The sequence below is a fragment of the Ptychodera flava genome, chromosome 13 (assembly GCF_041260155.1).
Source record: "Ptychodera flava strain L36383 chromosome 13, AS_Pfla_20210202, whole genome shotgun sequence".
NCBI classification, from domain to species: domain Eukaryota; kingdom Metazoa; phylum Hemichordata; class Enteropneusta; family Ptychoderidae; genus Ptychodera; species Ptychodera flava.
Window position 1 is genome coordinate 24,582,461 of NC_091940.1, and position 22,619 is coordinate 24,605,079.

The 22,619-nt window shown below is 37.7% G+C and overlaps 1 protein-coding gene across 2 annotated transcripts; it reads right to left on the bottom strand.

Annotated features, from left to right (window-relative positions):
- Window positions 1–748: 748 nt before the first annotated feature.
- LOC139147902 (tolloid-like protein 2) lies at window positions 749–18,788 on the bottom strand. 2 transcript variants are annotated; one of them, XR_011555830.1, is made up of 8 exons: window positions 18,644–18,788; window positions 16,673–16,892; window positions 15,743–15,882; window positions 9,871–10,224; window positions 5,597–5,846; window positions 4,266–4,422; window positions 1,808–3,078; window positions 749–1,586 (listed from the first exon to the last, which is right to left on the bottom strand). XR_011555830.1 is itself a non-coding variant. In XM_070719119.1 (7 exons), the coding sequence occupies exons 2-7, from the start codon at window positions 16,791–16,793 to the stop codon at window positions 2,937–2,939; spliced, it is 1,164 nt and encodes a 387-aa protein (XP_070575220.1). In that variant the 5' UTR covers window positions 16,794–16,892; window positions 18,644–18,788; the 3' UTR covers window positions 1,679–2,936. The 2 variants fall into 2 exon arrangements, 1 of the variants encoding a protein (XP_070575220.1); XM_070719119.1 differs by lacking the exon at window positions 749–1,586 and having other exon boundaries at window positions 1,679–3,078.
- Window positions 18,789–22,619: the final 3,831 nt, after the last annotated feature.

Consider the following 22,619-nt stretch of genomic DNA (forward strand, 5'->3'; position numbering starts at 1 on the left):
TGGATTGATTTGAATAGGAACACCCGGGGAGTTAGCGGGCCGTGTGAACGATGAACTGACCGGTTTTCATAGTTACCAGGTCTGGTGAAGCCATTTCACGTTTTCAACGTGAAACTAGACGCTTAACGCTAAATGTAAAATATCAATGTGCGCACTGCTATTTTGACTTTTTTGTTAAAATCTGTTTGATGCTGGTCGATGATGGTAAAATTGTTTGTGAATGCCCAGTGGTAAAGGCACATATTTATGTTCTAAATGAACACCTTGGTTCAGCGAATGCCCATATTGACGCAGTAATTGCAAATGGAGAAGTGATGAATTCACAAATAGTGTGGAAAATGGACAACATGTGACAGCAAGCAACTGCATTCCATAGTGTACAGTTATAACACGCCATATGCCCGTTTTTTTTCACAGGTGCCTGGGCATTGCCGGTGTGGTATACATACACGAGACGGCAAGATGCGCTGAAATACCTGCTGATTTGTCAACTTTTTATTGGTAAGAGGTAAAAATGTTTGAGTATGATTGAGAAGGACTAATGTGCTTTGACCCTACGTCGAATGTTACCACTTTCGATGCTTGATAGGTGCATTTTTGGCGATGGCAAAATGTGCGTGAAAATGAAGAGACATCCCTTGTGTATAGTTGGGCTGTATTGAATTTTGCAGCGCATACTTTGTTCTTTTCTGCAAATGCGATCAACAACAACAACTTTACTGAGTCCAAACATATTTTTATTTTTCTTCATTTTTTAAATGTTTAATCATCATCATCATCATCATCATCATCATCATCATCATCATCATCATCGTAGATCGAGGCACCTCAGTATAGTACTACACGTCAAGAGACTGAACGATTCAGTCGTGTACGGGTCTCCAGAACTCCAATCCTAACAACTTTTTCATATTCCAGTTGGTGAAAACCATTACACGATTGAATCTTTCAGTCTAAACTATCCATCGCTTTCAAGTTTGCGAAAATATGTTTTAAATACAAATTTTTCAACTGTCTCGTTTATACATCAGCATAGCTAATATTGTCATTTCTTGAGACGCGTTTTTCGACCTATTACTCACTACCGTACGCGCACAGCTGTTTAGCAATGCACAGAACTTTCTACATTTAAAAGCAAAATAAAAACAAAAACTCAATTAGTCAAATAGTCTAAATATTCAGATACTTTGTAAATGTTGCCAACATCTCTTTATTGAAGATATATACAAACGTACATGAACTAACCTATGGTGTAAAAAAATATATGATATGCAAATACCTGTAACTTATGATGTGCTTTCCACTATTCCAATATGATTAAATCCTCTCAAATATAATGCTTAGTATACATCTTTTCAGCACTGTCTATAAGCTTACTGAATGTATTGATCTGTGTAATTGTAAGCTACTGAACTTCGGTCCGGACAAGAATCCATTTATCAACAATAAATTTATATTGTTTACGAGGTGTTCTTTTGCCGAGACAAATACTTTCAAGTTTAGATAAAATTTAGACAAACGCTTCAAATGGTAACTTTGGCAAGTTAAATGAATTGGAAATTGTTTTGTAGGTAGATTTCAAAAACCTTCAGTACAATAATAGCTGATACAGCCTTCATGTGATTGATTGCGGGTTGCTTTTGTAACTTTTAGTAGGCCAAACTGATAGAGAATACAAAGGTCAACAAAAATGAACAATTTCAGAGACTTCCTCTCCAAGCGTGAAGTCAGGTGCAGCCAATGAAATAAAAAGGTGTTCATGCGTTGTTTTTCAGCAGGCAGGCCAATTTAAGTTAGGGCAGATTACCTTCAAAAGTTACACATGATTATCTTACAAGTACTCAAGACTGTGCACAGTGTCAACTTTCCTAGGCACACAAATTCTGAAGAGCAAATGATATAAAATAAGTTTTAAGATGAATGAAACACGGTTATTAAGCAAACCCTGCCCACTGCAGCCAAATGATAAATTCAGTCAATTTTACAAAAATCATCACGAAACATATTTTTAAGCTCATATACTGATTTTACGTGTTTTTGACCTTGACCTTATAATTTGGAAGGGAAAGAGAAGCTGTTCATAACTGCCCACCCACAAGCATACACGAAAACATGCGCTCCGACTTAATCATAATGCCCTTCAGTATCTATGGTCTGCCAACCCCCCTCTCCCCACAATAATTCAAGCTCCCCACTGCCCTCTCCCAACCACGACTGACGCTTCTTAATATTCCCTAAAGTTTTATCAGCCACTGCATTCCCTTCCCTCTACCTATTTTCCAGTATTCACTGTCAGGAATTTTCTGCCCGCCTCGCGCAGAAACTTAAATTTCTTCCCAGTCCACAATAAAATTTGACTTTTCCTCCCTACCAACTGATGTATATTTAAATTGGCCTGCCTGCTGAAAAACAACGCATGAACACCTTTTTATTTCATTGGCTGCACCTGACTTCACGCTTGGAGAGGAAGTCTCTGAAATTGTTCATTTTTGTTGACCTTTGTATTCTCTATCAGTTTGGCTTACTAAAAGTGACAAAAGCAACCCGCAATCAATCACATGAAGGCTGCATCAGCTATTATTGTACTGATCCACTATTTGTTGTTATTTACTGCAGCATCATACGCCGGGGGAGGAACGGACGGATTCGATTCTCCCGTGGACGGCTGCGGAGGCGGTGGATACATTGGGCTGTAGGCGGCCGGGGTCGGTGGGTTAATCCCTTGTGGAGGAGGAGGATACATAGTCAAGGGTTGCAAATGTCCTGGAGGAGGGTATGCAGGATCATTCATCGACCCTGGAAGAGGCGGTGGATAGGTCGATTCAGGGGATGGGTTAATCCCTTGTGGCGGAGGAGGATACATAGTCGAAGATTGCCCTCCAGGAGGGTATGTAGGATCATTCACCGAACCTGAAAAAGGCGGTGGATAGGTCGATTCATCGGGGAGCTGTGCCCATTCCAGGTGGTTGTGGGTATCCCTGGCCCTTATCTTGTCCAAAAGTAGGATTGTTGTAAGTGTTGTGATTGGCAGGAGCGGAAGGCTGATAGTATCCAGTCAGACTTGTAGACAAAGGAGCTCTGTGTAAAAAGGTGAAAAAGAAATGCAAGTTGTAAACATTGATATCAGACTGACAAACAAGCGACTTTTCGGCCGATAGAGCATCGCTGTATTATGTAGAGACTAACTATTTGTGAAAAATGTTTTGCTGAAGGTGGAAATCTTTCACAGTCTTTGATATGTTTGAAGGTGAAATAAAGACATGGGACTCATTCAGATGAATTAAGGCCAAGAACCTCTGGTCTTGCTGAGTGACAGGAAGGATAAAACTTACATGTCTGACCTTGACCTTGACTTTGATTAAGGTCATTCCTAAGAAAATGTCTACCAAATATAAAAGGTATCAGACAAGCAGTTTTTGAAAAACAAATATTTTGACCAAAAATGGCAAAATTTGCCCTCCCTCCCGATTTTATCACAATTTCAATATATCACATTTTGATCATCCATATGAACCTGCATACCAAATATCAAAGTTATAAGAAAAGCGTTTTGGTGAAATAAATTTTTGACCAAAAATGACACAAAAAATGCCCTAAAATACAAATCTAAGGACCTGTATCCCAAATATCAAGGTATGAAGACTTTTTGACAAAACATTACAAAATTTACCCTAAAAATACAAATTTGTATATTTCATCACAATTTGAACAAATCTGGAGGAGGTCATTCCTAGGGACTTGTATTCGAAATGTTAAAGCTGTCGGTCCAGTTGTAAAGGAGAAAATATTTTTGCCTAAAAATAGCAAAATTAACATGGAAAATACAAATTTGCGTATTTCATCAAAATTTGAACAAATCTGATGAAAGTAATCCCTGGGACCTGTACTCCAAATATAAAAGGAATAGAACCGGCTGTTTAGAAGAAGAAGCTGGGAATGTAAAACGATGCCGGACTCTGGAGGTCGGACACTGGACAACGTACACCGCCACTCGTCCACCTATAGATAAGTATAGATAAGCTCCGCGTCGATGACAGCGAAGTTAACAATTTGGCAAGAATCATGATGTGTTTCATTCCACCGTGGTGAAAAATGAGTGAAATGGAAGTTTAAGATTGGTCATTATGCGATATTGACAGAAAACACTTTGTTGAGTTCTAAACAGTAGCCGACGATGAGGAGATGCACGCAAATTCTTTTATGAAATCAATCTCACTTATATTTGCGAGTTGAAAAAGTTAGTAATAATCACAAAGATTACGTACGTTTCTCTGGGTTCGGCTTGTGTTCTGGCTGTAGCTCTGTTTGTCGTGTTGGTTGAAGGCGATATTGAAGATTTTTGTTTACAACAACACACAACGAAGATGAGGGCGGTGACAATAATCACGGTAGTACCGGGCACTCCAGCAGCAATGACAGCGACTAAGATGAATATATTTTAAAAAAAGAATTAAAATAAGCGAGGAAACAGGAAATTCTCCTCTGCTCTCTGTGTGCGGAGTGGTCTTCGCTCAAGACTGTTTCCAGTACTAGAGACATCTTTTTTGTCAAACCCCCTCTGGCTGATTTTTTTCATTGATATTTGCCGGGAATCTTTTTTTTCGAAAATCTCCCAGACCCCCCAGATGTCAAATGGTCCACTTCTTAGTACTTCCACGGTCACTGACAGACACACAGAGAGGTGAGATCGTTTCGCTATACTGCTGTGCTGCTTTCTATTCAATAATCGAAGGAAACTTGTGGCATATATGTGAAGCGAAATACACACAAAGACTTGGTTCATTTGCCTTTCACCAGAGATTTCACATTTCAAATACGGTGTACTATATTCGCCCGGGAATATACCCTGTTATGTAGGTCATTCCCCCACACTCATGACCTGAGATTAATTAGTCTAGAACATTCTCAAGGTCACTGTCCTTCACGACCTCACGACCTTGAAGTCAATTAGATGTGTTTGGAACGTTTTGGAAATTCAATTAGTCGTAGTCGTGTGTTTACTGTAAGTGGAGATAATTTTGGAACAGCAATAAGCACTTCAATAGAAGTTCCAGAATGTTCTTATTACATAACCACATGAGTATAAATACTGGGACAGCAGGCTTGCAGTCAGGCATTTGGGATTGTGTCTCTTGCGTGTTATACTTCAAGTCTTTGGAAACTCCAGCATGCAATATTGATGTCAAGACTTTTCAAGACCTTCACTGCCATGCTCGATTTATACTGAGTGTGGACTTTGTGCAACTTCGAGCCTGCAAGTCAACGGACTGTTCATTCGTCCGACTGACTGTCACAACTCTGAGACTGGAGCTTTGCCGTCCCAGCTGAGATAAGTAGCCTGTACACTTTTACAGTTTGTATTCTATCCCTTGACTTAGTGATTGGTTTTATTTATTTTTCGTAATAAATTGCGTTTTAAAAGGAAACTGCTGAGTTCGCATTTTGTTCGTTTTCTCTCAGGTAACAACCCTTTGATTGGTTTGCTGACATAAATACCCATGTTTTCGAACGCAATAGTGTCGGGAGGGTCAGGATAGGAGTTTCACACCTGCCGTATAACACAGGGATTATCTTGCCGCAGGGCAAGGAGACCCACCTGAATACTGTGAAGTTGCATTCCTGCCATCACTTCCCCCTGAACCTGTCGAATAGGTGGCGAAGAATCCTCTCCCAGTGACACTCCCGTCGGAATGAAAGTGAACAACAAGACTTCGTCCTGACGACGTGATCTGCGAGACGATCCACGTTCCAGAGTACTGGCCGAGCGACGTGGACGACACTGTGTTTCCGTCGAAGATTTCAACCGTGTCACAACATAGCTCCGTCTCAAACATAGTAAACTCCAGCTGGAAAGAGATTTGAATGGATATTACTGTGTTCTATAATAAAGCTTATTGCTCTCAGTCTTATGGGGCACCACTGTGGTTCAACTATTCTGTAACATTCATGAGAAAACTGAAAGTCCCCTATAAACAATTGTGAAAGCATTATGTTTGTAAGAAGGCAACTGTATAGTCTGAGACAAAGATTCTCGGTGAGTAGCAATTGTATATGTGACCTATTTCAAGTCTCAGACGGTCAAGCTATGGAACAAACTACTTTATCGTTGATTCATCTAGCAAATCTTATCTTTATTATCTGCAACAGTTCTCTTTCAATTCATGTCATACATGGACAGTGTTGTCCACAAACAAGTGATTGACAATGACATAGTCCCCACTTGTTATGGGGAATTTGTCACTGGAAGTTACGAAATTGAAGACGATATAATGCGCATAAAAAAGGAAAATGCGTGTACCGAAGCCCTGTCTCTGACTGATAACCATATCGGATTGTATTGTAAACAAGTAGACAGTAAAAGTATGAATGGTATCGGGTTTATCCTTTTAAGAACTTGGGCAGAATTATGTATGTCATGCCCTGGCTCTTGAAATGTCAAAATTCAACTAATCTGTAAGAAACTGGTCAAGGCATGTCTGAGTAATGGCTCTTGACATTAAAAGAATCAGAACATCAGCCTAATAACAAAAATTCATTAAATATGCAAATCAGCAATTAAATTGACATGATACGGCTAAATGTCTTTGCATGCTACTACAACACTTTGAATCAACATCTGTACCGAGTTTCTAGACATATAACACTTATTATGAAAGTTCATTAAATATGCAAATTAGCATTTGACATGATACCACTTAATGTCTTTCTTCACTATTGCTTAACAGCCTTACGAAGTTTCATGAATTCGCTGCAGAGTTTCTAAACATATCACCTTAATTACGAAAATTCATTAAATATGCAAATTTGCAATTAATTGATTTGACCCTGCTAAATACCTTTGTACACAGTTAAAGCTCTGTACATTTGTATTAAAGTTCATCAAATTTGAATCAGTATTTCTTGACATATTACGGAAATTATGAAATTCATTAAATATGCAAATTAGCAATTAATAAACACAATACTGACAAATGTCTTTGTATGCTATAAGAGCTCTGTGTGACCAACATCTGTATAGAGTTTCATCAAATTTGGCGCAGTCTCTCAAGAAAGATACTTCTTTTCAAGAATCACTAATTATGCAAATTAGCACTAATTATGCCTGGCAGACCAAAAATAATAGACATTCATATGTATGCCATAGTGCTTTATGCTTGTACCAAATTTGAAAGGAATTGGCTCAGACCTGTCTGAGATATCAGCGTGGAGGTACGGACAGACGGACTCACGGAGGCATAGACTCACGGACAGATGGAGCCCAAACCATAAGTCCAACGAACTTCGTCCGCAGGAACTAATAATAATATACACATGATAAGCCCCTGGAAGTTTGTCACAATATGGATAATCTGTATTTTTGAGACACTGCAAGCTACTCAACGAACTTGTGTTCACAAAGTTAGTACTTTGTACTTTAACAGCGTACGTTACTGAGAGGAAGAAGAAAATGAACTTGATTTGCAAAATAAGAAAAAGTAATATTATGAAAATTTGTGGGTCTCATTGCTTGAAGCTTTTGGTAGTGTAAATGTCGTAAAATATTGATTTGCAGATTAAGTTCATATCACGTTCCAGTGATCGCTGTTTGCATACTTCATGCCGATGCCCTTTAACCTGGGAGCGATTGACCTCTAGTTTCAATGCAAGCCATGGAAATAAATGGATAATTTATTGAAGAAAGCTATATGTTATCAATCCGTGGCACATTTCGGCCAACCAATAAACCAATTTGCACCTTCAAAAAAGAAAATCGAAATGAAGCTGATTTTCAATTTTCAAAATCTTGATTATTAACTTTTAGGCCTATTATTAAATTTAAAATCTTTGGTCTGAGGACGGCACTTTTCGGCCATTTAAATTTCCCTCTAACAAACTCTATTTCCCACAATGCATATTTCCGTTTTCCCAATTTTCAATTTAACAAAGATCTCATTTTCCTATTTTCTTTTGGGCTTGACAGCTGAGAGTATCTATCTTTGGCCTTGGAATGCATCAAATTGTGACAGTTATTTGCGCGGGCAACTTGTTCAATGGATCGAGTAACGAACATAGAAGAACCAGTTGTGTTGCCGCCGGAAACGAAAGCCCGATATAATCAGTTTACCTGACCTGCTAAAGTTTTGCGCGCTTCCCGTCGATGTCACACACTTGTACGCTGTTTAAAAAAATTGTGACAGCCATCAGCCCAATCAGAGTGCGGCATGCACATTTAATTTTATCTGATTAATTTATTCAGCTGTCAATCTTTGTACGCAACGATGTTCTCAGCATAATGATCTAAGTACCCCGTTATAGTTTTTTAAACCGTATGCCGGTCCACTTTATGAATTGCATGCGTTACAACCCGATCCAAATCTTGACCTTGAAGGCGTTAGATATCATGTTTGAGACAGTATCGTCTTACACTTCGTTCAGAGATACCACTTGCACTAAAACATTTTGGCGATGAACACTTATTTTGCGGTGACTTCTTCCTTTATCAACCGTTTCTTGAATTTCTTGCGGCTGAACGCACCAACTTAACTCCATTGCCTGAAGTACATGCACTCTACCAACCAAAGAACAGTGTTTGCTCCTCTTACAGTATAACTATGTCGGTTATGAGACAATGTTATTCTCTGCCAATTTTTAAAATTATCTTGTGCAATTATCGTTACCGAGCCCCCCCCAGTACAAGTACATTTGTTACACCTTAATTCCAATTCGATACATTTATTTCTGACATAGTATCCAAAGATTATAAAGACACTGCGCCACGCCCCCAATGAAATGGGAAGATTTGATATTTAGTATATTGGAAATGTGCGGAAATAGAGTTTGTCAGAGGGAAATTTGAATGGCCGCAAAGTGCCATCCTCAGGAATCCGTGGCACTTTGCGGCCACTCCATTTTCTTATTACGGTATTCAATTAGAAAATAGAATGAAGGGTAATTATCAAATTTCAAATATTTTAGGCGAGCAGATGAAGCGCATTTGGCCCTTTTATAAATATATTAGATTTTGCCTAAAGTTCAAGTATGAGAAATAAGTAAAAAGCTTTGTGAGGATGGTACATTGCGGAGGGAGAAAGCATATTTGACAGCGACCGAAAATTCAATTCAGTTAAAAAACATTGACACAGAAAAGTATAACTTTGTTGAAATATCTAAGTGATATGTCAATCGCTGTATGGTTCAATTTGATTGGCTGTTTCGAGATGTCCATCATTTACGTCAGGGGGAATTCCAATAGACCACGCCTAAACTCAAATAGAAATTAGGATTTTGGATCGAATTTGCAGTATGCTTTTCAACATGGCATATGGCCATTCGGACATTGATAAAGTGAAATGCGATTTGACAAACGACTTTTGGAAAGTTAAAAGGAAAATAAATAGGTATTAGTTAAACAGAATTTTGAAAAAGATAGGATTTTCAAATATCGAATGAAGCTTTCCCAGCAAAATTCTGATTGGCCGCAATGTACCATCCTCACAAGGCTTTTTACTTATTTCTCACTCTTTAACTTTAGGCAAAATCTAATATAATTAAAAAAAGGCCAAATGCGCTTCATCTGCTCGCCTAAAATAATTGAAATTTGATAATTACCCTTCATTCTATTTTTTAATTGAATACCTAAATTAGAAAATGAAGTGGCCGCAAAGTGCCACGGATTCTCACAGCAGTATACACCTGTTTCCTATATTTCAATCTCAGCCCAAAGATTATAAATTTAATAAAAGACCATAAAGTTAATAATCAAGATGATACAACCATTTGAAAATTGAAAATTAGCTTCATTTCGATTTTCTTTTTTGAAGGTGCAAATTGTTTTTTTGGATGGCCGAAATGTGCCTCAGATTGTTATCACATGAAATCACTTTTCCTTACCGTTACTACACTGCCTTCAGAAACTGCTATATAATAGTAACAATCCTGGCTATCCGGGTAATCGGAGGGATATGACGGAGAAGCAAAGAAACCGCTGTCTCTAGTGAAGCTGCCTCCGCAGTCTCCAAGCGTGTTCTCTTGGTTTGACGTGACGGCGGTGTATGTTGCGAGAAAGCCTTGGTAAGTGATGGAGCCATCTGACGTAAACTGAACCGTCAATGTCCAGCCCAAAGACACGTACGTTTCAGGCAAGGTGCTACCGGAGTATTCGGCATCTGCATTTACAGAGGGATACGTCTCGTATATCTTGACCGCGTCGTGAGTCGCCTCGGTGTGAAACAAGGTGAAATCCAGCTGTGTGTTTCAACAATTAGTCAAAGGTTAGTGTGTAACTTTTGCCGCTTCAGTGCTGACGGCTATGGAATGAAGGTGCTATGATACATTTACCCACTGTAGGCATAACCAATTGTGCATTTTGGGATAAAAGCATGGAATTTGGTATGGATGTAGATTATCATAGCATAAATCAATATGGATAGCGAGCCATCACGGATTGAACCTCATTCTGGCGTGGTAGACATTTTTAAATATGGCGACCATCAATCACTGTTAATCCCATAGTTGCTGCTCCACGCATGATTCTGTGGTAAACAGTGAACGTATTTCCATCATAAATGCCTATTGAGATTACTATTTGTCTTTTTATTTTGTTTTAAAATCAATTTGGATAGCGAGATCTCACTAGATCGGCCCATGGCGGTGGTGGGAGGGTATGAAGCATCCGAATGGAACAGCCTGTCCTCTGTTCTGCCAATTAATGCATGGGGTGTCTTGGGTAGAAACGTTGAATATGTTCAATATTTTGACATTCTATTTATTCTATTAGTATCATTTCTAAACTTTATAAATTAGCGCATCGACGAGTTTTTGCAGGGCGTTCTTCATCATTAGGCCGAACATGCAAAATTATGCGGGAAATGTAACCCGATCTCTCGTTCTCGTTCATCTACATTCACAGGTAGGCCTAGAAACAAAAAAGGACAATAATATTTACTGTATAACAAATCTTGAAGTTTTACTGCTGAAAACAATAACATTTTGGGGAAAAATCTCTTAAATATCTCATATTTGCCAATGTTAGCGATTTAACATGTAAACTACAATTAGTACATTATTGGCTCCATTAAAAAAATGACCACGTGGAGAACTTGATCATATTTTTATATTGTTTTTGGCTATATGTATTATGTTTTATACATAATTAATTTCACATAAAACTGATCCTGTGTGATTTGATATTAATTTCCTGATTTAGAAAAATTGGTTTTAGAGTTATTTCAACGTCAATGGTCCATGGACCTGGTAATGTATTACCTTGAATGAAAATGATTATTGGACCAGTTTAATGTCATATAGATATGGATTCATGCTCATAATATTTTGGTCATCGTATATTTTGGTACTAATTTCTTGGTTGAACATGATTTGTTATTCAAATGCAAAAACCTGGTAACATAGTCATAACAAACATGAGAGGTAGGGAAAGCAAAGCTCAAACACAATCCTATACACTCTGTCAGTCATGTCCGTGCTTGGCACTCCCCGGACCTTTGCTGGCTTTTGCATGGATAGTCGGCTGGCGAAGAGTGTTTTATTCCTTTTCATGGTGTTTACATAGGCTCAGACAATAAGTTTAAACGCCAATCTTAAACATTTGCCAATCATTTTCTTGTTATCCACTTGACACGTACACCCCAGACCTAAGCAGGTAATGTTGGCTGGCCAATTAGTTGATCAAATTCGACGTATTCCTTCCTATACAAACAGTGACACTCTAATCCAGATCGAAACATAAACCTCGGAGATTTTACGTGGTTCAATTGCACATTCAGTGACATACAATTACAGCAAAATGTTCCCAAATTTTGAACGTTTTGAACACTGATGTCAGCCCAGCTAAACGTGAACTACTTTATAAAGTGTAGAAACAATAATTAGATCGAGTAAGTATCGGATACATATTTTTAAACTGTATAACATCCGGTTAAACTTGAGTTAATTCTTAAAGATTAGAAAACGATAATAAGATCGGCTCAATATCGCGATCGTATACATCCAAGAAATATTTTACTCAAGAATGCCCAGCTAAACCTGAGCTACTTTATAAAGTCTAGAAACGATAATTAAATCGACTAAATATCTGGTATATCCAGGATAGAGTACAAAAGAACGGCAAGCTAAATTTCTGCTTATTTACAATGTTTAGAAACTTTCATTAGAGCAGCTAAATATTGGTTATATCTATCTTTTTGGTTAATGAAGAAAGCTCAACTATATGACATATGTATAGAAACTTCTGCTAATTTATGAACTTTAGAAAAGATAATTAGAGCAGCTGAATAGCAGATATATCAATAATATTTTGTTAATGAAGAAATTCCAGCTTTCTGACATTCTATTAGAGGTTTTCTTCAGGAACGCCCAGGTAAACTTGATGTAATGTATAATGTTTAATGAAACGATTATTGGATCAGCTAAAATGTTCCTAATTAGCTGTGCTTATCGTATAAAACTAGTTTAGCCGAATATACTTTATATATAGTTCAGCAAACAAAACCTATAAAGGTACACTCCGAACCTTACTCCTCATTCAGTTGCTTGCATGATTCAGTATAATGCCTTTTTTTCTTCTCTTTAACAGCTGGTAGACTTAGTTTTCAAAAAGTTGCTCTGCCAAAAAATATTAAATTAGATCGTTAGATAATAACTTTGTAAGTCACATCTTACAAAGCAATTAATATGCCATGTTGATGATATTTATAGAATCATCCATGACTATTATTTTGGCTGACTACTTTCATAAAGATGAGTATGATAAAATGTATATGTTTCAGGAAATTTGCCATATCTGGTCCCCCTCTAAATATGATCCAAATAGCAAATAAATCATATCTTCCCGTCAAAAGTTTATTTCGTATTTTTGAGATACTTCTGTTCAAGCATTGCCTTCTGTATTATGTGTAGCCAAAAAACGTAGAATGTAAGGTAAACCGTAATTTGCGATTTATTTTTTTGGGTATCGGGTAAGTCTTGTCCTATTTCATGGAAACTATAGCGGATATTGCATATTTTAATGTCATCTTAAAGAGAAGTAAATGGCCTTACTAATGATAACCTAAAAACTAGGGAGTGTGTAAGTTAGGCCTAGCAGATGACTTACAAGAAGACAGGTTTTACAAAAATGCTGTGGGGTCTCAAAATCGCGATTTTACAGTATCCTTCAAAACATGATCGTAACAGCTATTGCATCACAATATTTTTTCTGTTAAAGCCTATTTCATATTTTTGACATGTTCTTGTAGCAACGATAACAGATTTCATACTAAGCGTTGCCTTTTGTAATATGTCTAAGTAAAAAATTGGTAGAATTTGAGATAAGCTGTGACAGTAATTTGCAATATAAACTTTGGGGTATGGGATAAATTTTGTCATTTTTCATAAAAACTATGGAAGATATTGCATATTACAATATGTCATCTTAAAGAATTATAAAATGCTTTGCCAATGATACTCCACAAGCCACGTTATGTTAAAAAATAAGCTCAGCAGATTACTTACAAGAAGATACGTTTACAAAAAAAGATGCGATTGGCAATGCTGTGACTTCCCTTCAAACCATGGCCGTAACAGACATTGCATCCCAATAGTTTTTCTGTTAAAAGTCTATTTAATATTTTGACATGTCCCTGTAGCAAATAAAACAAATTTCATGCAAAACATTGCCTTTTGTAATATGTCTAGGTAGAAAATAAGTGGAATTTGACATAAGCTGTGACAGTAATTTGCAATATAAAATTTGGCATTAGGTAAGTTTTTGTCATACTTTATAAAAAAATCTATGGAAGATATTGCATATTGTAAGAGACGAATTGAATGTCTTATCAATGTTACCCACAAGCTGTGTTATGTTAAAAATAAGCTCAGCAGATGATTTACAAGAAGAAGAAATGTATGCAAGTCGACAACACTGTGATTTTCCGGTACCCTTCAAAATATAATCGGTAGAGCTCTAGCATCCCAATATTTATTCTGTCAAAAGTCTATTTCATATTTGTCACATGTCCCTGTCGGACATAAAACAGGTTTCATACAAAGCATTGCCTTTTGTGTTATGCCAAGGTGAAAAAATTGTTAGAATTTGAGATTAGCTATAATCTGCGTTAGAGACTTTGGTTATGGGGTAAGTTTTAGTCCTATTTCATAAAAATCTCTTGAAGATATTGCATATTACAATATGTCATTTTAAAGAGGAATAAATTGCCTTTCTAATGATAACCAAAAAGTCCGGCTATGTTAAGAAAGCTGAGAAATAGTAGATGACTTACAAGTACGTCGTGTACTTACAAGTAAATCGTTATTTTTCTGTGCCCTTCAAACATGACCGTGACATTTATTGCATCCTATATTTTTTCTGTTAAAAATCCATTTCGTATTATAGGGATCTCAAGGCTTCTGAAAATACAGGTTTGTTATCCTTTGGGGTGCACGTAGACCCCTCTAGCCCACGGCCTAATACTTCTTGACTGCTGACATAGTGCGATCCTTTGATAGGATCCAATAGCGTGAATCCGTTAAGCAAGTCAGGTGGTGACGAAAACTTTGAAAGACTGTGCAAATTACCCTTCTCAAAGTTTCTAGTTGAAAATATCCCACCAAAAGTTACGCAATGTCTTCTGCAGTTGATATTTACTAGATGAGAAATACCTTGTCTGGCGGCCATTTTAAAAAAATGGCTGCCATGGCAACGCTTTAGCAGATCTTCAGAGGCTTGCTATCTGAATTTGTTCAATATACATTAAGACACATCTGAGCCAAGTTTGGAGCTTTTATCAAAAAATGCAATGGATTTGCCATGCTGTACCACTGCACCATGTTTCTCTATATTATATAGCCACATTGATCGATTCAATATACCGCATCATTAACAAAGGCAGAAAACGATGTGTGAAGTTGCCCTCACTTTCCCTTTGGTCTCTAACAACTGCCAGTGCATGGTTGGAAAATGCGCGAGTTGTAAATATACAGTGGACAGAAAGGGGTAACTGTCTTGATACCAGAATGGATTTTCTTAATGGAATCATGTCATCGGCCTTGTGTATGAAATCACGTACATAATTGTTACAACTGTAGCCCCTTATATTGCCTATTGCCGCAATAATTTATTTCTGAATATTTGTTTGACTTCATGTTTAGGTGCACCTATATCCGGTTGTCATGAGTATTCCCAAAGCTACCCGATTCATGAGTATAGTTAAGAATGCAACAACAGGCGTATAATCATGGTTTATAAAAATATCATTCAGAACAGTCAAACTTTCTTTAATGCGGTAAGAAGCGAGAAAAAAACAACAACAACGAAAACACCATATTGAGCTTTCTGACCGGGCAATTTGTTTAGATCTTCAAATACAACAACATATGCGCGGCGACTGCGATTAATTTAAAGACATCAATATGCAGAGAGAGAGAGAGAGAGAGAGAGAGAGAAAGAAACAGACAAAGAAACACAGAGAGAGACAGAGTGAGCTCGTAGGTACAGCTAATTTCAATGTTATCAATCTGCACAAAACTGTGACTTTTCTGGTCTTCAACAGAACTGAAAGTGAGAGTGTATTTCTGTTTACTGAGAAGAAAATAAACCAATTCAAATCAGCATGGGGCTTCGTGTTGTTCATTTTACAATTTATCATATTGTGTTAATGATACATAATTTTTGAAACGTCCGAAAATAAACTGGAAATATAAAGATATTGATTGAAAATATATACTTTACAAAGTATTAACAGAAGAAAATGAGAATGATTTGCTCTACCTGGACTGAATATCCAATTGAGACAGTGATGTAGTAGATACAATTTTCATAGTTGTTATATAAGTTTGGATATCCGGGTGACGAGAACTGGCCGGAGTCGTTGACGAAACTTCCACCACAATCTCCAATGGCCCTGGGCTCTTCAAAAATATAATACAGAGGACATTTATAAGTGAAGTACACTTTACAATGATCATTAAAGATACCATCTTTTCTGTAAGACTGTCTCCTCAATTATGAAGGGGGTTGGTTGTCACCATTCAAGATTAGGCGAAGTGAGAAAAACTAGATAAGTCTCTTTTCAGCTTTCACCGTGCTCATACAATGTCTTGTAAAGTCAAAAACTCAGCGATTGATTTTGCCGAATTTTGAATGCACCGGTGCATTATTCTCTGCCAATCGTAACGTATCGTCTGGCATGTTTTATTCTTACCCTCCTCATCTTAACTACGAAACTACTTGACCTTGCGGTAATATGCGCCTCGAAAATGAAAGTTTTAAACTGTATCTCATGAAAACTTTTGAAAAGCGTTCTCTTTCATAATCAGAATAAAAAATACTTTAAATTCAGCATGTAAAGTTCGGATTTACACAAACAAATTACTTAAAATTTTATATGTTTGAAATTCAAAATATCCTGTGTTAACTCTTTGGTGAATAATTATGTTTCGATTTTCAATATACCCTAAAACATACAAAAAGCAAAACTATGATAGACAAAACACCTTAACATGTGATTGAATCTACACGTAAAGCAGGTCAGTAGAGTATTGCAAAATTTTAGAGTCTGAATATCTATGCCTATGGCATAGTCAACCTGATAATACAGTTTACATTCAAGACCAATGTCAGGTTCCCCGTGCGATTTGAACTTCTTTGGGAATCACAGAGGTTCAGAAGTGACGAATCAGTTAATATTTCATGCCCTACCTATATCGTGGAGAGCAATGTCCATGTTCTTCTCATTAGCTTCAATCTCCGTTGTCTCGATGACCTGGCACACACACATGGTGAGTGCTGCGGCCAGTAGTTGTACTCTGTACCCTGTCATTTGTTTTTAATGTTAGTATCCCTTATGCGTTCTCCACTGAAGTAGTTTCTCTCTTGTCTTGAATACGCTTGGCTGAACCCTTAATTTCTTCAAGTTTGTCTGGTACAGAAAAAACAGGAGGAATACAATATATATATATATATATATATATATATATATATATATATATATATATATATATATATATATATATATATATTTCTATCTCGAACTATACAGATGTCCTCGTGGGAAATTACTGTGCTTGGTGTTGAAGCAGAGCGTTATAAATATTAACACTCCAAGTACAAAGTAATGATATCTGTTACTCAAGTTTGTTACTGGTGATTGCAGAATGCATGAAACTTAAGTTAAGATATCATTACTCTGTACTTGAAATATTTGGGTTATTTTATTGTGTTATTTTATTATATATATATATATATATATATATATATATATATATATATATATATATATATATATATATATATATGTGTGTGTGTGTGTGTATCTCAGACAAGAAGTTTTAGAGAAAGAGAATTGTTGACCAAAAACAGGCAAAAGTTGTCCAAAAATACAAAATTTTAGATTTCATCAATATTTCAATATATCATAAATAAGATAACACCGAGGAAAAAATGTAGATTCCATCATACTTTCGATCACATTTAGTTTATCTGTATGGACTTGCATACCAAGTATCAAAGCTATCAGGTGAGTACTTTTTGAGTAAATAACATTTTATCTAAAATTGCCCCAAAAGTACAAAATTGAAAATTGCATCATAATTTGAATATATCACATTTTTATTCTCCCTATGAACCTGTTTACCAAATATCAAAGCTGTCAGATAAGTGGTCTTGGTGAAATAAACGTTTGGCAAAAACTGACAAATATTGCCTTATAATACAAATTTACATATTTCTGCGTAATTTAAACAAATCGGAGGTCATCCCTAGGGACTTGTATCTCAAATATCAAAGCTGTCTTATCTACAGTTTTGAAGATGAGTTTTAAATATTTTTGACCAAAAATGACAAAAATTGCATTATAATTTAAATATGCATATTTCACCACAATTTGAAGCAACCTTACTGAGGTCACCCCAGTGTCCACCAATTTATTCACACTAAATGTCAAAGCCGAATGGGCGATGTAAAATATTATCGGCTGACAATGTTAGTTTTTCGCGCCAAGATGCGATTCGACTCGACTGTCGTGACAGTATCATTTTGAAGTTGATGTGCATGCCCCACTGTGCTACCTGCACGATGTAACAAGCGGGATCTTTAGTTCTCGTTGACGCAAAGTTGCTTATACTGCGTGATTGCGCCACAGAATAATATACTACACGCCAGAAACCGTGCTAGGTCAGAGAAAGAGATGTCCTGGTTTGAAAGAGCCGGGGACCGGACAGAAACCACAATGGGGTGTTTCGTGTCGCAGGAAATTTCTCCAGAAAAATATATCAACAATGCTTGCCGTCTTCGGATCAAGCTTTTGGAAATACCAGCTAGAGAGGCAGATAAAGAGACGTTCGTATCGGTTGGCTGCCGCCTATCGCTCAAGCTCTGAAAAACGTGCGGAGTATGCTTACCTGTAAACCACAGTCACTTGTTGGCTGCAATTCCGCTCTGCGCCTACGCGGCCCATAGACGTCGGAGTTTGACGTGGATACACACGTCTATGGACTGCGTCTATAGGTGGAGAGTGGAATTGCAGCCAACAACAAGTGACTGTGCTGTACTTTAAGCCAACATGGCAACAGGAACATATTAAGTCATATTGTTTTCGGTACAGATCGAACATTGAGCAACCATCACTTCGTTCGTGTTAAAATGTAGTTTAAATAAGTGTACAAATATTACCTTGGGGCAACATCTTTTAGGATGGCATTCTGGTAGCACCTGGAAAACAGTCGTTTCCGCAAATTCAACGAGCAGTCAGGTTCTTGTATTATACGTTGACAACCGGACTAAGTAAGCATTCTGACCTCTGACCCTCTACATTACGTAATCATTTCACCAGCGGTCGATATAAGTATTGACACACAAAGTAGGACAATAACAGACAAGAAATGGGCATTGTTGAAGACGTGAAGTGGTCGCTCAATCCCCTGACGGCTCGGCACAGGCAGCCCTCGACTTTGCTCTGCTTTCCGAAGATATCCGAACATACTACCTTCGGTAGTTTCCGGATTTTCGCCGATTTTAAGCGAAAGTATTGTCGTTTAGGGAGCCGTCATTATTTACGGCCTGGGGGTCGGAGGAATCTGAGGGGGGGTCACTCAAAAAATTGAAAGCTACAAGGGGGTCACTCAAAATGTGGAGAGAAAGATGGGGATAACTCAAAATTTCGGTGCAAAATTAATTGAAAGACGTCTCAGATTGCACCATTACACACATCAATTTCTAAAAATTTTCGATGCGAGAGGGGGGACACCTTTATTAAAGTGGCACTCCCACTTTGTAACATTTTTAAAGCACATTTTTTTAATGCCAACGGTCGATATTTGACGTGGCGACTGCGCGCGGATCGCGAGATATCGATAAAAACATGTCTTCAAAAAAGTAAAAGTTTGAATTCCGGTGGCCCACCTAAATTCAGCTTCCGAACATCGAACGTTCGGCACTGGGGCCATTGTCAACTAAGCTATGGAGTACGAGTCTACGCTAACGCTGCTGTACACCACAGTACCACTCGCGTCGGTGATCGGTCATGCCCCGTGGGAGAAAGCTGTGTCTTACTGACTTGGCCAAGAAACGAAAAACAATTTTTGCTGATTCCACCAGAATTCGCGTAGGTGACTAGCACAGTTACGTGCGGTTGATACATAACGGCCGCCGCGTGGTATGCATAGACTCATACCACGCGCGCGGCGAACCACACGTACTGTATGACAGACGACAAAATGTAGTCATCGGAGGCGGCTAATATTTAACACGTAAAAACTTATGTTTATGTGGTATTGGTTAAAAATATAATACAACTGATTTAGAATAATGAAAACGACAAAAGCTAAGAAGAAGTTTTCAAAAACTGACCTGTGGTAAAGGCATAATGCTGTATATAAAGTCTTTGCAGTGGGAAGTAAATTAATTGCGTCGTTCGAACTTATTGTAGACTCCCTAGAATATCGTCAATCAGCACAACAACAAACCTTCGGGGGATTTCGGGTCAAAATCAGAAACGATCGTAAAACTTCGGGATGTGAAAAATACGCTCGGGAAATGACATGTTTTTATCGATATCTCGCAATCCGCGCGCAGTCGCCACGTCAAATATCGACCGTTGGCATTGAAAAAATGTGTTTTAAAAATTATACCTAGTGGGAGTGCCTCTTTAAAATCACGGAAACATATATTCAGTTCAATCACCATTTTGACATTTAACCATACCGTATTCAGGGTTTTCATTAGAAGCTGGCAGCTATAGAAATTGCACAGCTGGTGAGGTTCCAAACAGACAGTGAATGGATTAAAAAATACTGACTCTGACTGATGGTCCTCTAATATCGTTACGGAAATGTAAGATTTTGTAAATGACACAAGAAAGTCGCAGATTTTACATTCCTGCATATTCTTTGGTCTTCAATCTCTGGCAAACGTCAACTGAGAACTTTGTTTCACAAATTGTCTTACAAAATTTATTGTTGTTGCTGTGTTGTTGAATGATGTAATAAAAATATCAGTGTTCAATGTCATTGTCAACAGTTTTACCGAGTGCAAAATAAATTGAAACACTTCTCAGATCGCATCATTACAAATATCAATTTCTAAAAATTTTCTATGCGAGAGGGGGACCCCTCTCGCCCCTTTGGGTGTTCTAACAGTTTTACTCAGTAAAAAAAGCCACTTAAAAACACCTCTCAGATTACACTAGACTGCACCATCGCACATACCATTTTCTCAAAATTTTCCGCACAGGATAGGGGACAAACCCTCCCCCCCGACACTTCCTCCCTAGCCTCTCACATGTTCATCCCCTGTACCTTCAAATTCTGCCCAGTCAGATATCCTAGTGAAAACCCTGTCACGATACCCATCCGAATTACACAATACTATATTGTTGGATACTTGTTATACAGTGAGCTTTCTGTGACATTGAATTTCATTTTGTTGGCTTCGCCTTTTTTCAACCGTCTTGAGATAACCAATGATAATCTAGCAAGGTACACCAGGATTTGAAAGGTCTTTACTTTTGCTATATGTTTTAAAAATTTAACAAATACATGTATTGATTCAAAGCGGGGGTATTCAAAATTTCTGTGTTAAAAAGGGGTTACTGAAATTCATCATTGTTGGCCGGGGGAGGGTTACTCGAATCGGGGTTCCCACTTAATTCCTCCGACCCTCCAGACCGTAAATAATGCCGGCTCCCTTAGCGCTAAGCAGAAGTGCCGTGCCCAGCGAAAGCGGGAGCGAGGAGAAAGTTAAAGCTTTGGGGAGGCCATTTTTGCATTTTCAAAATTTCTCTCACTTTTTTCGGAATATATAACAAGTGTGTTTAAGCCAAATATGAAAGTCTTTTATTGACACCGTTAGAATTTATCCAATAGTTTACGATCAGTCACTATTGTCTCCTACAAGTTCGTCATGGAAGGAAGTGTTTATGAAACTTCGGGAATTTTAAGTTTCGATCGGCGTGAAGCAGTGTTTCGGGCCTGAGAGCAACGCAAAGTAAACATGGTTGCGACAGGCGGTACGATACCACTGACTTGTCAAAATCTCAAGGAAAGGCCCGATGTTTTGGGTACGATTTAAGGCTGCGTTCACAAATAACGATTAGGGCTGGAGGAATAGCGATTGAAATCTTGTTTTTTCTATCCCCCTCAATACCCTAAAAAAATTTTCAAGTCCCCTCCGTCTGTATTGTCAAAATTTTTCAAGTGCCCCCCTCAAATTATCATATAGCCATATATTTATTAGAGATGCACATAAAGATAAAATACACATGTATTTGGCAGTTCTGCTCGCAGATGTTCAACACTACCTTTTATTAGCAGTTCGTAGAGCCATATTCCTAAGGCAAGTTCTTAAATTGATTCATTTTTAAACACAACGGTGGACGTTTTTGATTTATCAGTCAAAGCCGATTTCAGTCAATCAAACTCTGGCCAACTCTGGCACCCACTGAAGAGCACACGAAATGACCATTATGAGAGAGTATGCGAATTGCGAATTTAAAATAATTCCATTTAGTCACACATTTTTTCGTTTAAATTAGATTCGTTACTGTACAAAGTTTTACTTTTGTGTTATTTTACAGTGAGAATATGAAAATTTAGAAAATCAAGCATGGTGACCCCTATCTTTTCTCTTTAATATTTGATTAGTCTCATATGCAAGAATTAAAAATTTCCCTGATAACTTTCAAGTCACCTGGTCCTCCATGTGTTGGTTTCTGGCCTGTGTACAAGTATGTTTCACTGTCATGAGCGTCACGTTATACCCGAACTCTTCTTCAGCTACTTCATAGTCAGAGCTATCCCTGTCACTGCCGGTATGCAGTGACAGTGACAGTGCCCGTAGGTGCAGTAGCAGGGCAGTAGCTGTATTAGTTTTGATAATTTTGACAACGTTTTTGTGGTTTATACAACTGCGTCCTTGTTCTACTCCCTACTGCATGTTGAACTGTCCAGTATTCAGCTTGCCAACACAGCCGCATTTGTATAATTAACAAACGACTTTCAGTCTGGACTCTAATTCAATACATGTGCGGGCTTTTGTCGACATACTGAATATTATGTGTTTAAGCATGCTGTAGGTAGACAGCAAGAAACTGAATTTGATATATTGCACAGAAATAGTGAAAAAAATTTTAACAGTTGCAGCTTCTGCCCCG

Bases quoted from the DNA above. Each gene is read 5' to 3' on its own strand.
- LOC139147902 (XM_070719119.1), bottom strand. From the start codon at position 16,793: ATGACAGGGTACAGAGTACAACTACTGGCCGCAGCACTCACCATGTGT. The intron at 10,225-15,742 runs GTAGAGCAAATC...TGAAACACACAG, and splicing joins CAATTGGATATTCAGTCCAG to CTGGATTTCACCTTGTTTCA. The intron at 5,847-9,870 runs GTAAGGAAAAGT...ATCTCTTTCCAG, and splicing joins CTGAAGGCAGTGTAGTAACG to CTGGAGTTTACTATGTTTGA.